This window comes from Strigops habroptila, chromosome 5 (genome assembly GCF_004027225.2).
Source record: "Strigops habroptila isolate Jane chromosome 5, bStrHab1.2.pri, whole genome shotgun sequence".
Taxonomy (NCBI): Eukaryota; Metazoa; Chordata; class Aves; order Psittaciformes; family Psittacidae; genus Strigops; species Strigops habroptila.
In genome coordinates this window covers 42,012,161-42,025,356 of record NC_044281.2, presented here as the reverse complement: position 1 = coordinate 42,025,356, position 13,196 = coordinate 42,012,161, and the positions used below count along the sequence as shown (strand labels likewise).

At 42.4% G+C, this 13,196-nt stretch overlaps 1 protein-coding gene across 5 annotated transcripts in view; it reads right to left on the bottom strand.

The window, feature by feature from the left end:
- Positions 1–2,924: 2,924 nt before the first annotated feature.
- ACVR1 (activin A receptor type 1) overlaps positions 2,925–13,196 on the bottom strand; it is a 71,291-nt gene continuing 61,019 nt past the window's right edge. For all 5 annotated transcript variants that reach the window (XM_030485957.1, XM_030485960.1, XM_030485961.1 and 2 more), the window contains 4 exons: positions 13,096–13,196; positions 9,474–9,604; positions 6,380–8,547; positions 2,925–5,960 (listed from right to left, as the gene is read on the bottom strand). The exon at positions 13,096–13,196 is cut by the window's right edge and continues 97 nt beyond it. In XM_030485957.1, the coding sequence (XP_030341817.1) occupies positions 8,413–8,547; positions 9,474–9,604; positions 13,096–13,196 (367 nt within the window). In that variant the 3' untranslated portion in view covers positions 2,925–5,960; positions 6,380–8,412. The remainder of the gene's footprint in view (positions 5,961–6,379; positions 8,548–9,473; positions 9,605–13,095) is intronic.

Below are 13,196 nucleotides of genomic sequence, written 5' to 3'. Positions count from 1 at the left end.
TGCAGAAAGGACTTGACCTTTCATCTGCTTAATCACCAGTGAAAAGCACAGGCACTGCTCAGAGGAGAACAATGCTAGCGATGTTCCCGAGATGTGTCCTCACCAGTCCTTTCTATACCAGTATGGACAAGAACACACCGTATCAGTCTTCCTATGGCTTCCTATCGCTAACTCTGGGTTTGGGTCAGTCAGGATGTACCGGGCATCAGGGCTATGCAGAGGATTTTTTGTGGGGAGTTCCTGGAGGCCCAGTTTGGAACCACCTCCCAGGGGAGCGAGATGAGAGAAGATTCATGAGGAACAGCAAAAGAAAAACTGAAACCATCCACTGGTAATTGCTGGAAATGGCCAAGGGAACAAAGGGTAGGACTGTTGATGTTCAGTGCTTGAACTCCTGACAGAAAGCACTGTTGCTTGTGTTCCCCATTTCTTGAACAGCTCAAGTGTATGACAAATATTAAGCTATTTTTAACTCCATACATTAAAGACTCCACAATCCATGTACAGTAAATAATCAAACAAGGATAAATGGGTAGGCATTATTTTTCCCTCCTTATTTTGCAGCTTCTTTGTACACTGAGTTATGGTAAGCTTTTCTCTATTAGCAGTCCCACTATCCTTATTCCTTTCAATTTCCTCCTTTTTAGTACTTACATTAAAGATACATTCTCTTTATTGGAGGTAGGCAATGTAATGCGATAGCTATTTTTGCAAGTTTTTAGAATAAAATTCCTGGCTAGCATCCAAGAGTTCCCTATGCCCCCTGCCACCTTGGGTAGCTATCACATTTTAAAGCCTCAGGTTTTCCAGGAGAACATTCCGAGAATGAAAAGAGATCTATGCCGTGATCTGAAATACTTAAGGTATTTGGGATAGGGGTTTTTTTGGGTGGTGAAGAACGGAGAAGACTGCTGCAGAGACCTATGGGGAAGAAATTGGTGTGATGGAAAGTCCTTGAATCTAGTTAGCAACAGTCATCAAGCTTCAGTCAAGTGTGTCACGATCTTTTAAGATCAAAGGAACAAGTTGGCTGCAGGTTTTAATGTCTTTAACAAAGAAATCCCTGGCCTAGCTAAGTCTGATTTCCTTCTGGCACAGCTCTCCATAGCTGAAGCACAGCTTTTTTCTCAGCCTGGGAGGAAAAGAGCAGTTCATGGAGACGAGAGGAAGGCAGGCACAGGCAGAGGTACTGCCCTCAAGAAGAAATTGTCCATGCTCTTCAAGAAGAAGTTGTCCATGAGGACAACTCCCCAGACAAGTGAGGGACAAACGGATACAAAGGGGGAGTTTGGGAAGGAGGAGACAGAAATGGTGGCAGATGGGGCTCCAGCATGCCCATGGCCAGCACAGAGGGGTGGATTGGGCTGGGAAGGCTGCGGAGGGGAGCAGGGCAGCAGATGCTCACACAGCCCTGCTGCACGGCACCCACCCCAACACTCAATGCAGAGAACCACTGCAGCCCTCGGTTGTCACACACACATCCCAGTGAAGCTGCTGGAGCCAGGATTGGGCAGGCACACTTGAGCAGCAGCAGCATGTCCAGAGCTCAGGAGCGCCTGGGAGGTGGCGGGTGAGCCTGCAGCATTCCCAGGCCCACCCCACATCTCATGGGCTCTTCAAGGGTCTGGCCAGAGCTTGGAGCTCTGGGACACCATCCCAGCTCACAACTCTTGGCAAGACCACACAGGCTGACTCCTGTGGGTACAAACGAGCAGAGCACTCAGCAGGACTTCCCAGTGCTGCAGACACCTGTATGATTATGTGTGTCAGGAAAACCTGGAACAGACACCCCACTTCCAACAATGGCACTGAGGCTCTCTGGGTTGTGTTCACAAACACCCAGACCAAAAGCACTTGGCACACCAAGCCTGACCAGCAACTTGGCCATTGGAGGTCCCACACCCTGGTGAGCTACCACAGCATGTTTAAAAGGTCTTCTTGCAGTTTAAGTGATTAGAAAAACATGGAAACCAAGTAAAATCCTGATGCAACTCCCAGGGCTAGATCCTGATTTTACACTTGTACTGGCAAGAGATGAAAATTGCAGCTTTACTCCACCTAAGGCACTCTGATATCTTTATATACGATATCTTTAAATCAGTAGAAAGCAGCAGCCATAAAGTGTAGCATTAACTTTGGAACTGACCTGAAAGCTGTGCAGTACTGTAACCAGTGGCCTCTTCCTCCCTTTCCTAAAGTACTGTTTTAACCTGAGTTAATCAGGTCAGAGTATGCTGGCTCCTTCTAGATGCTGTGAAAGCCACCCAAAAAAAATTTAAAGCTTTCCCAGATGCTTACAGGAAGATTAAAAATATACAGGTGTTGAGACTGAACACAGCATCAAGTTTTCATTTGTTGAAAGGAACATATTTTAGCATAATCACAAACACAAGGAGTTGCTAAAACTGATGCCAGTATCCAAATGTTGTTGATTTTAGGAGCTCAGGGCTTCTGTGACAGCAAAACCCTCAGTCATTGCACTGGAAAATGTGGCTGGCATTTTGGTAGTGACTGCAGTTGTAAAGATAATATTAGTAATTATTGATGTTAGGTTAATTTGTTAAGACCCACCTCACATCATCTGTCAATCAGCTGCTTCATCACTCATGCAGTTCACAAAGATGAAACACACCAGGACAAGGCCCTTCGAAGCATGTGCTGAAGCCCCAACAAGCAGCTGACCACCCAGCAGGGAGGAGGGCAGAGCAGCTTCTGTCAGTGGCTGCTGTGGGATGCTTCCCTCTTCTGCTCCCAGGGGCACTGCACGCCCCACACCCCACATCCCCTCCAGCAGAGCCGTGGCCTCCACCAGCCTCCCCATCCAGTGTAACCCCCTGCCTTGCACCAGGTCAGGGGGAAGCACAGCCCGTGGGGGCTGCACATCACTGCTGACCCAGCCACAGATATACAGTAGGAACATCTTCGTCAAGAACAAGCAGAGATATTTATTAGATCTGTAAGTATAAAGAAAGTCCTTGAGGAGCTACACCAGACTGGAGGACAGGACATGCTGCTGTGCCAGGGCTACACCCCCCGATTTAGACATGTTGCTGGGACAAATGCCACTGCACACAGAGCAACACATGGCAACGACTGTGGCGGAAAGGGGGACACCTTTTTTAAAAAAAAAAAAAAAAAAAAGAACAAAACCAAACCAAACCAACAAAAAACCAACAACAACAAAAATACCCCAAATAACTAAGTCTCCCAAGGCTGATAGCTGGCAGGCACTTTGGTGTATCATTTTGCAGGCCACGATCCCCACAAGGACCACGCTCCTCGACCTCTGAGCAGTCTGGCTGGCACAGAACACGTTGACCCGGTGAGCAGATGTCCCATACCCATTGGAAGATCGCTTTTGCAGACTTCACACAGCTCTCTTGACAAGATGAGTCCGTAACTAGTGAGAAAGTGCACTTTCCACAGAGAACATCCCAGCTTCTCCTCCACGTGTTCCAGAGGTCTCTCTTGCAGCCCCCTCTTCCACCACAATGAGCAGAGACTGATGTAAACCATGTACAGCTGCGCGTTGTTTTTCCTGGCATGCTTTGGCCTGTGTCATGGCACAGTTTTTTGGTTCAGGCACTAGAAGCATGGTGGGTTTTTCTTCTTTCACTAGGGATAAAGCAAATGTGCTATTCCCAGGTGAGTGTACCTGCCACAGCACACCATTAGCTCTACATTTGACAAAATGCTTGCTTTTTCCACATGAATTTCAGCTTTAACACGTAAAAAGAAACGTATTCTGTGTTTGAGAAAGATTTAACTTTTCTCTCTATGAATGGCACAGCACCTAAACTCTTGTTTCCCTTCACCCCTGACAACCACTATGCCAAGGCTGATCTTTCCGCACAGTTGCCATTTTGCCCCGCAGGAAGAGAATTCCTCATTGTCCCTCCTTACCAAAATAGTTTAATCCAGGTAAATAAAAAAATTCTTGAAGCCCAATATAGTTTTTTCATGGACAATTCCAGCACAGAAGGCTCACGAGGAAAGTTACAGACAAGTGGGAGGAAGCCTTCAGTAACTTCACTACCACACCACTAACTTGAGTTGCTGGCCTTGGGCTGCTTTAGGCAGCTGTCCCCAGGATACTTCTCAAAGTGCAACACATTCCTAACCAGTAAGCAACAAGTCTCCTGCACATGAAAAAGAGAAATCCAGACAAGAAGCAACAACCTCCATCTATAGTACCTCTATATTTTTTGCCCAGCCTTCCTCCTGTAACTGACAGGCAGTCATACCTATCAACAGGACAGCTGAATCAAGTAGTGCTACTCATGCCCTCATGCCTCCTCTTCGTAGGGCTCTGATACATGGCCAGGCACTGTTCGAATGACAGCACCCCAGATCCATACTGGCTGTGTACAGTGCAAATCTGCCAGACACATGAATAATTCAACTATGGAACTGCTTGTGCCATCTCCATAGTAATAAATGCAGTGTTAATGCAGCAGATTATATATAAGCATTCAAAATCTCTTCAGAAGATTAGATTTTATGGGGGTATTAGAGGAACACTGATTAATAAACATGCTAGAAAAACAGCACGGGGGATGGGGGTATTACCTTCATATACATCACTTGGAAACTCACCCCCCCACCGCCAAAACCTCGACACCTTGAGGGGAAAAGCGGCAACCAATTTATCCTCACTGTCCAGACACCCAAAAATGAGGTTTAATAACACAGATCACAGATAATCAATCCTTCAGTGGCTGCCACCAAGTTTTTCCTTCTCTGCTCCTAGGCACACCACCCTCTAGCTCCCAAAGGACTGTTTACAACACTGCCATTTCTGCTGATTCTGAAAGTACGGACCTCCAATATCCTCAGTAGCAAATTATACATTAGAAAAGCAAAGTGCTGAATGACTTACCCCTAACTCCAGGGATAAGAAATTGCTAAGAACTTACTTATGATTATTTTCCACTCAATTTTCTTGACTCAAGTTTGCCAAATAGTCACCTAATTAAAAATAATTTAGTTAACATTTCAAATAGTTCGGTCAAAGCTGGGACCAAAATACTTCATTAGCAGGGCATAAATATGAATTGTTTTTAAAATAATCCTTGAATGTTTTGATATGCAAAAGGAAGCAGCAGCTGCACCAATGAAAGTGACCTTGTCTAGCACATTGATGGACAGAATTTTTTACCCTGCCAATAGCTTGCTTCTTTAATCTTCTTTACCTAACACGAGATAAATGGGATATTATGGGGTGCTTTTATGGTTTGTGTTTTTATCCTGTAGCTGGTTATCCCTTGCATGTCCAGTGAAGGGCAAAGAAAGTGGTAAAGCACAAGTTTCAGGAGGAGCAGCTGAGGGAACTGGGTTTGTCAAGCCTCTACCTGAAAGGAAGTTGTACTGAGGTGGGGGGTCAGTCTCTTCTCCCAAGTAACCAGTGATAGAATGAGAGCAATCAGCCTTAAGTTGCACCAGGGGAGGTTTAGATTTGGTCTGAGGAAAAATGGCTTCACTGAAAGGGTAGGCAAGCACTGGAGCATGCTGCCCAGGGAAGTGGTGGTCACCATCACTGGAGGGATTTAAAGATGAGGCGCAGTAAACCACTGTGGAGTATACAGAGCTGTTTCCAACCTGAAGTCACGTCATTCTTCTGTGTACACAGTACTTTTCAGAAGATGCTACAGCAAAGAGAGGAGATGGATCAAGTATTTAACATGACCATCTTCCCTAATATCTAGTAAGATGCTGTGACTCAGTACCTTAGCATTAGAGAAAGGCACTGCAAATTCAGCCAACATGGCCAGAATTGTTGTTAATCATCAGCATGACAGATTGTTTCTCTCCTCCAACACCTGTACTGGAAAACACTGGAGATGTGAAAACTCCAAGCAAAAAAACCCTCACCAGCCGCTTCAAAAAAAATCACACTGCGCACTGAACTTCCACCTCTGGCTCTGTCCCTGTCTGTTGCTAGAGCCACCTCCTGTCTCTCCCTCCACTGTCCAGACATCCCCAGCTGACCTCACTTCTGAGCGCTGCAGGAGCCTGCAACTCCCACAGGAGGTTGCCTCACTCCCCTTTTGTGTTAAAAGCCGATGCCTGTTCCATCATATAAATACAGTTAAAGAAATACATGTACATGTGCACCAGGCACCTAGAACTTCAGCAATGCTCTGTATCAAAAAATTATCACCAATAGAGATACTTATTTGCAGTTGTAACTGTCACTAGTTACTTCCACTGATACAGCATCTTCACTCCAACAGACTGATTTGCCTGTGTTGGTGCTAAAATACTGTCTGTCTCTCCTGGGCTGCAGTTACTGAACAGTTAGCTCAGCGTGCATCACGTACAAAAACCAGTTTAAAGCAAACCAGAATGCATTCAGGCAACAGAGCCTTTAACTTCCTACTAAAACTTAACAAGAACAACTAATCGGGTACTGTTTTTCTTATGTTTTTTTCAGCACTGCATCTGCTCAGATTCTCTTCAAGTATAATTAAGAGACCCAGTGACTGGTATCAATTCAGTCTGCTCTGCAGAGTGACTGTACCATGCTGCCTCTTAGCCCCACAGAGTACACACCCTGCAAACTTGGCTGCTATTTCTACACTAGAAATGCAGAAAAAGAAAGGCATGCCACTTGGCTGGAGTCAGGAAAGGAAGACTGGGGCTGAGAAGGAAGAGTTATAGAGAAACAGGAGAGCAGAACCTGGTGGACTTAAAGCACAGAAGGGAACCTCAGAGAAATTCAACCCAGAGAGGAAGTGTGTCTGAATCACTGATTACTATTCAGGTCCTTAGACTACCTGGAGGATGTCAAGCCCATGAATAAAGGAATTCTTTATCAAGGATGAAAGGGCACTGTCACTTCCTAGTTACTCTTCCACTTGGCGTAACAAATAAGAGTAACAAGAAGTACAGGCAGAGAAAACAGTTCTCTGCGTACAAAGCTCAGTTCTTCCCCATAAGGCTAGGAGATGGCATTCCTCCTCCTGCAAGATGTGCTCTGGGAGGTTTGTTTGGACATGGTTGATGTCATGTCTAAGGACAGTACACCAGTTCCCTGCTGTACTATTTGGGGATCCAGTTCAGAAAAAACACACCTAGACAAACAACTGTTAACAGCCTCAGTCCGTCAGTGTTCCACCCGGTATTGACCTGGACCGGCTCTATTCACCTGCAAGCACATGACTGGCGATACCCACTGCTGCATTAGTACACCTTTGTTACTGACAGGCAGTAAGAGAACTAAAACACTTTTGTTTGACTTGAAAACATTCTATTTAATTTATACAAATAACTACTAAATAGAAAAAGTAGATTAAAACAAAATAGTTATTTTTCTGGCAGAGTTTAAATGCATATTATATAGCTTAGAAGAAATAAAATGCATTTTCCCCACAGCATTCATGACCTAAAATTCTAGTTAATTCCTCCATTGCTTTCCTTTTCTAGATCAGTAAGATACTAGACACAACGTCATGTGGGAAATGGCTATATATATGTTCCGTATTTGAACTGAAAATATGTTACAGACCACACACCTACAAATGTGAAGCACTTAAAATGTGACTATCAAGTTGTAATATGATAATACAGAAAACAATTTATGTTTCAGGTTATATTGTGTTACAAAAACATCTGTGTAAGAAATCATGAAAGAGGCCACATAAAAATAAGCTTTAACTTTATGCACTTATTTTACAGTTTAAAAAAACTGGCAAGTGCACTAGTAATAAATAATTTGCAAGTTTTGTATAAACGAGAAGTTCCTAATGTTCAGCATTATTGTAAACATCAGTACACATGTAAAATGCAGCTAAAATCTGACAGTTACATTTTCAGTTTACCAAATTCATTTCCTATTATTCAGGCATCGATCAATGTAGTGTACAGCCAATCATATTTTTGGCAAGTCATGTCATTAAAATTAACAGTGACAGTGCAAGTAAGGAATGCAAAGAATTCCTAGTGCAATAAAGAAGAGAAGCACAGGTAATATTGCTGATTAAAATTTACCACTTCCACGTGTTCGCCCTGGGAGTGATTAGGAGAATTAAAAATAAAATAAAATAAAATTAAAAAAAAAAAAAAAAAAAGAAAAAAGAAAAAAAAAAAAAAAAAAAAAAAAAATAAAAGAGCTGTTCAAAGCCGTTATTTAATGCCCTGATCTTGTCTTAGGATTTCTCTGTCTTCCTTCAGGCCACTACCTTTGCAACAGTACATCCAGCGTAAGTCCTTATAGCTTGACCATTTGTGAAATGCCCATTGTAGTCACTGAGCAAAGTCCATATGGTTCCGATGTCTCCCACACAGATGGCTTGGTAAGAACTTCTGCCTCTATAAGTAGCCACATGGGGACCAATTGTATAAACTGTCTGTCCAGACTAATTCTGAACCAGACAAATGCCTTCCTATCAGGAGAGCACCACGAGAAGAAGGTCAACAGTCAGCTTTCAGTTTATCTAAGGAATTATCAATTTTGGTCAAAGTCTTTTTGATTCGCAGGGCTGTTAGTCTTGCTGATGGATTTTGATACCAGCATTCTTTCATCAACTTGGCAAGAGATGTTAATGTCTGGGAAGAATAACACACACACAACACAAAACACATATTAAGTCCACAAAGAACAAGCCAAGAAAGCACTAGATTGGGTTTTACTGCCTTATTAATACTCAATTTTCAGGATGTACAGAGAGCTTTTAGGTGTTGAAAAACCCCAAGTTTGGTAACTTGGTTAAACCCAGAGAATAACTAGACAATGGGCTGGCTGGGGCAACTAGCTAGTATAATTTTAAACAAAGGAGTTTTGGTTTTTTCCTAATAAAGAAAACACAGACTCTATTTTCAATGAAACTGACTCCTGCAAGATTGATGAAGAAAGCCAGACAAGATACAGATTTCATCATGCCTAGCACAACTTTAAATGGCTGGGATTCACAGCTGGCTGGTGCAGCCAGCTCTACAACCAAAACCATATAGCTGGGACCTCTCGTCCTAGTTGGCCCTAGCCAACTTCAGCAGTAGCCTTTCAAAAAGAACAACAACCCCTTATCCTGTAGGCAGGAGAGAGACCAAAATTCTGTTCTAAATCTGCATGCTTATAAGCCACAGAAAGTTCTACACAGGCTACCTTTCCTTAAAAAAAAAAAAAAAAAAAAGAAAAAGAAAAAATTTCCCTTGGAGAGAAAACAACAGCATAGAAACAGTAGCTTTAAAATAATTATTGTTAAATCATGCTTCTAAAAGGGTAATTTGTGAATAGCTCAGATTCCACAGTCACAGGTTTGGTCACTACTCCAACTAAATTTGCTCTTCCTGCTCCAACATAAAGGTCCATGCCAGGACGCTTCTGCAATCTGTACAGGTAATGCTCCTGACAACTACCATTGAGAAAATTTCAATTTTGAGTGATAACTGAAAATAACTTTCATGACTTTATTTCAAAAGAAGAAAGGTCAGCTTGTATCTTCTGCAAACCACCCACAGGCACACCCACTTACAGGGTCTGAGAACCATCTGTTGGGAATGTTCGGCCTTTGCTGATCTACACAGACCACTTTTCTCATGTCTTCAAAACTGGGATCATTTGGAACCAAGTCATAAAATGGTGGTTTGTAGTCTTCCACAATACCTGGTGAGACACAAACAAGAGAGGCATTATTTAATGACTGTGTCAGTGAAACAGCATTACTGCACAAAGGGAGAACATATGACCTAGCTGTCTAAAAAGCAGAAAAATCTTTAAAAAGTTAACACCACTGTGTCAAACAGCCATTAAACAACAAAATAGGACTGTCACAGGAACAGTTTTTTCTACCCAAAATGTTAATTAATGGGCTCCTATTACAGTCCCACAAAGAACTACATCCATTTTACAGATGATTGATCTGAAATCATGAGGAATAAATTCACTTCCCCAAAGCCCATCTTTTATAATGCACAGGGGTTTACTGACTACCATAAAACTGGGATTTCTACTAGCAAATGCAAAAAAAAAAATTAAGGTCTGCATTGTGGGTTTTAATAGGCTTACCACACACTTTGCATAGTTTTAAGATTCCTGAAAGTGTCCAATAAGCATGTCAGCATCTACAGACCCTCACGCTGGTGCTTTAAATAGTTTCTTTCTTGTTATAAATAGTAAAATATCTAGAATAATTGGCACCACATGCCATCACAAAGCCAAACACCTGAGAGCCTGTAGCACCCAGTGTCTGAATGCATGTTCTAGGATTCTGCATTGAAAACTGAGTTTGTATGTGTGCTCTCACTGAGTTTGTATATGTGTATGGTGTAGGCCAGCCAGCCTACATCAAACTAGCAGGATGAAAAGCCCTTTTCCTATTCTCTAAGGCATGTGTGCAGCACTGCTGTTTCATCAGTGTTTCATATACCAGACATCACCTACAGGGCTGAACTTTTGGCTTTACACTCCTCCTGCTTCCTCCCAGAACACAGAATAAAGTTTATTGTGAGAACCCAAGAGCACAAAAAACCTCTTGTGTATCCACACTGTCCATGCTTCCATTTTAAATATAATAGTGGCTTTATACAAGTCAAAGGCAGAACTTCAGAGGTACATCATATAGCTCTGAAAATGCTTCCAGGGTCATTAGGATATTACAGAGAACTTTATCACTAGAAAAGTCTGGCTCTAATTTACTGTTTTCATGGGATCTTTCCAAAGTATAGGGTACATAACTGGCTGTTACAGATAAGACACACAGTAATAAGAAAGAAATGAGGTGGATCTAGCCTTTACTCCAATAGAGCCATTCTAGAGTACTTCGATCTACCACAGCCGAACGTCACAGCCCCCAAGGGACCACTGCTGGCTCCACCACGGCAGCCTGCCAGCAGCATCAGCAAGCCACTGTGACCTCTAGCCCACACCGCCCTGCTCACAAAGCCAGCACTGAACTGTAACACACTTCTCTTGCCCATGCCCTGGAAAGCCAGCCACTTGCTACAAGGAATGCCCCAGTCCCTTCAGCACAACTTACAGCGTGCTGCTTTCTGGAGAGCTTTAAGATGACTTCTGCCATTTATAATATATTGCATCTCTTGTGGTTGCTGCCTTTTTGCTAGTCAAATCAACTAGAACTTGCACATACATCCATGTTTTCTTCACCTTTATTCCTCATTCCTTCAGCATCAAGTCATCCTACGCATGCACAATGTAACTGTTGGAGCAAAGTAAGATCTACACAAAACACCCAAGCAACAGACACATCCTTGCACACATAATGATGATCACACACCGTGGGTGGCTTTGAGCAGTAACCATCTTTCAGCTTCTAGTGTCACTACTAATATCCCAATACTGAGAACAATAGTGAAGATTCACAAGGAACAGAACCCTAAGTGCCTGGCACCAGGTAGTGATGACGCAGGGCACTGCACACTAGGAAGGGAGCACGCTTGAAAAGCAGCAACCAACCACTCTACAAGGAACAAGGACTGGTCTATTTAAAGAGAGTTAAATACTGTTTTGGGGCCTTAAATTGCATTTCCAAGTACAAAGAGAAATGCTGAGTGGCTCCTGCTACAGCACAAAGACAACAGACAAATACTCTTGGTTGTGGTGAAGGAGTTTCCTGTTACATTTTCCTCCTTATACTAAGCCACAACAGAAAAGTACCAAGAATCATTGGGTCACCTTGAGGACCGCTCGATAAGTGTAAAGAAAATATCAAAATATTTAAAATTAAAAATTTTAAAATAAAAACTTGTAAAATGTTATTTTTTTCTTTTTTTTTTTTTCCTTTTTTTCTTCCCCCCCCCCCCCCCCGTATCAGACTTATTAGTCAGATTACAACTTCACAGTCTCCACAAACTGAAGTATTAAATCAGGACGACTTTCTGGAACAGACTTTGCATGTCCGCCCAGTAAATGAGATATGAAGAGTGTCCATCAGTATGGAATAGCAGCATATACACTAACAAGTAGCCCACCTAAGGCACACCCTAGCACGCTACCTTGACCCCAGCATGCTCAGTCCTGGTGCCAAAGTCTTACTACAAATCAAACAGGATTATCTGAGCAACCACCTGATGAAGTAATGATTTCCACACAGCTAAACACTCATATTTGAGAGAAAATGTTTGCTCCATTTCAAACCAGTGCAAGAAGGTGTAATTACCTATGGAAACAGCCAGAAATACGGAGCAACTGGGAAGAAGTATTCTGGAATTAGTATCATCATCACCTTAAATTTAAGGCTCTACTGGCACAACAAGTGTCATTACATCTCTGTATTACTTCTTCCACGGTGGCACTGAGCTCAGCCTGAACAAAAATTACTGAAGCATTTACCTATCATCTCTGGTAGGTCTGCAGTCCATCCTGAGTTTCATACCATCTTGGCAGAGCTGACAGCATGTAATATAAGCTTGCTAGTTTAAAAGTAGCTCAGGTAAATTATCTGTGAACTGCAGTTACTGCAGCAATACGTATCGAACCTTCAGCATAAGAATATTTAGATTATAGCTATTGTTTCATGGAATTTTCATATCAAGAGGTAACTAGGTAAGACTGTGTGTATTTTTAGATATGTTGCATAGAGTATAAACACGCATACATAAGTACAAATGTGTATTCATAAACAAAGACAACAAGACATCTAATATTCCACAAAGGATTAGCAGCCTCCAAGACAGTTTGGCATGACAGATTCCAGATGAACTACTCAAAATTCAAGACTGGCAATGAAAACAAACTTACCAAAAGCTTACGTGTGAAGTTTTGTCATCATGTAGGCCAGCTGCTATGTTCAAACAGACAATACCCTACACAGTGCCTATGTGGAAGCACCTATCCCTGGTAAGCACTGCTGGTCCCAACACATGGAAAAAGTTTAGAGATTTTATGATCTAAAATTTTAAATGTAACTATTTGGTATGAGTTATTTCTCATCATGATTTAGAACATCACAGACGACCCTCTTTCTTCTCTCATACCAACAACTTCAACACAGGCAGCAAGGCATCAGGAATTACCATACTTCAGAGGTCCAGTATTTTATTGTGCATCCCATGAATTTTGGCAGCTGATGCTTTGCTGTGAATTACCATTTACTTAACTCTTTCTAAAAAAGAAGTAAAGAAGTCCTAAATACTTACCATTGCTAACCATGCGTCTAGCTACTTCCCAAAGGACTAGCCCAAAAGCCCAGATATCAACCCTTTTATACGAGTCAAAGCAGTCTGCCTGGATAGTTTCA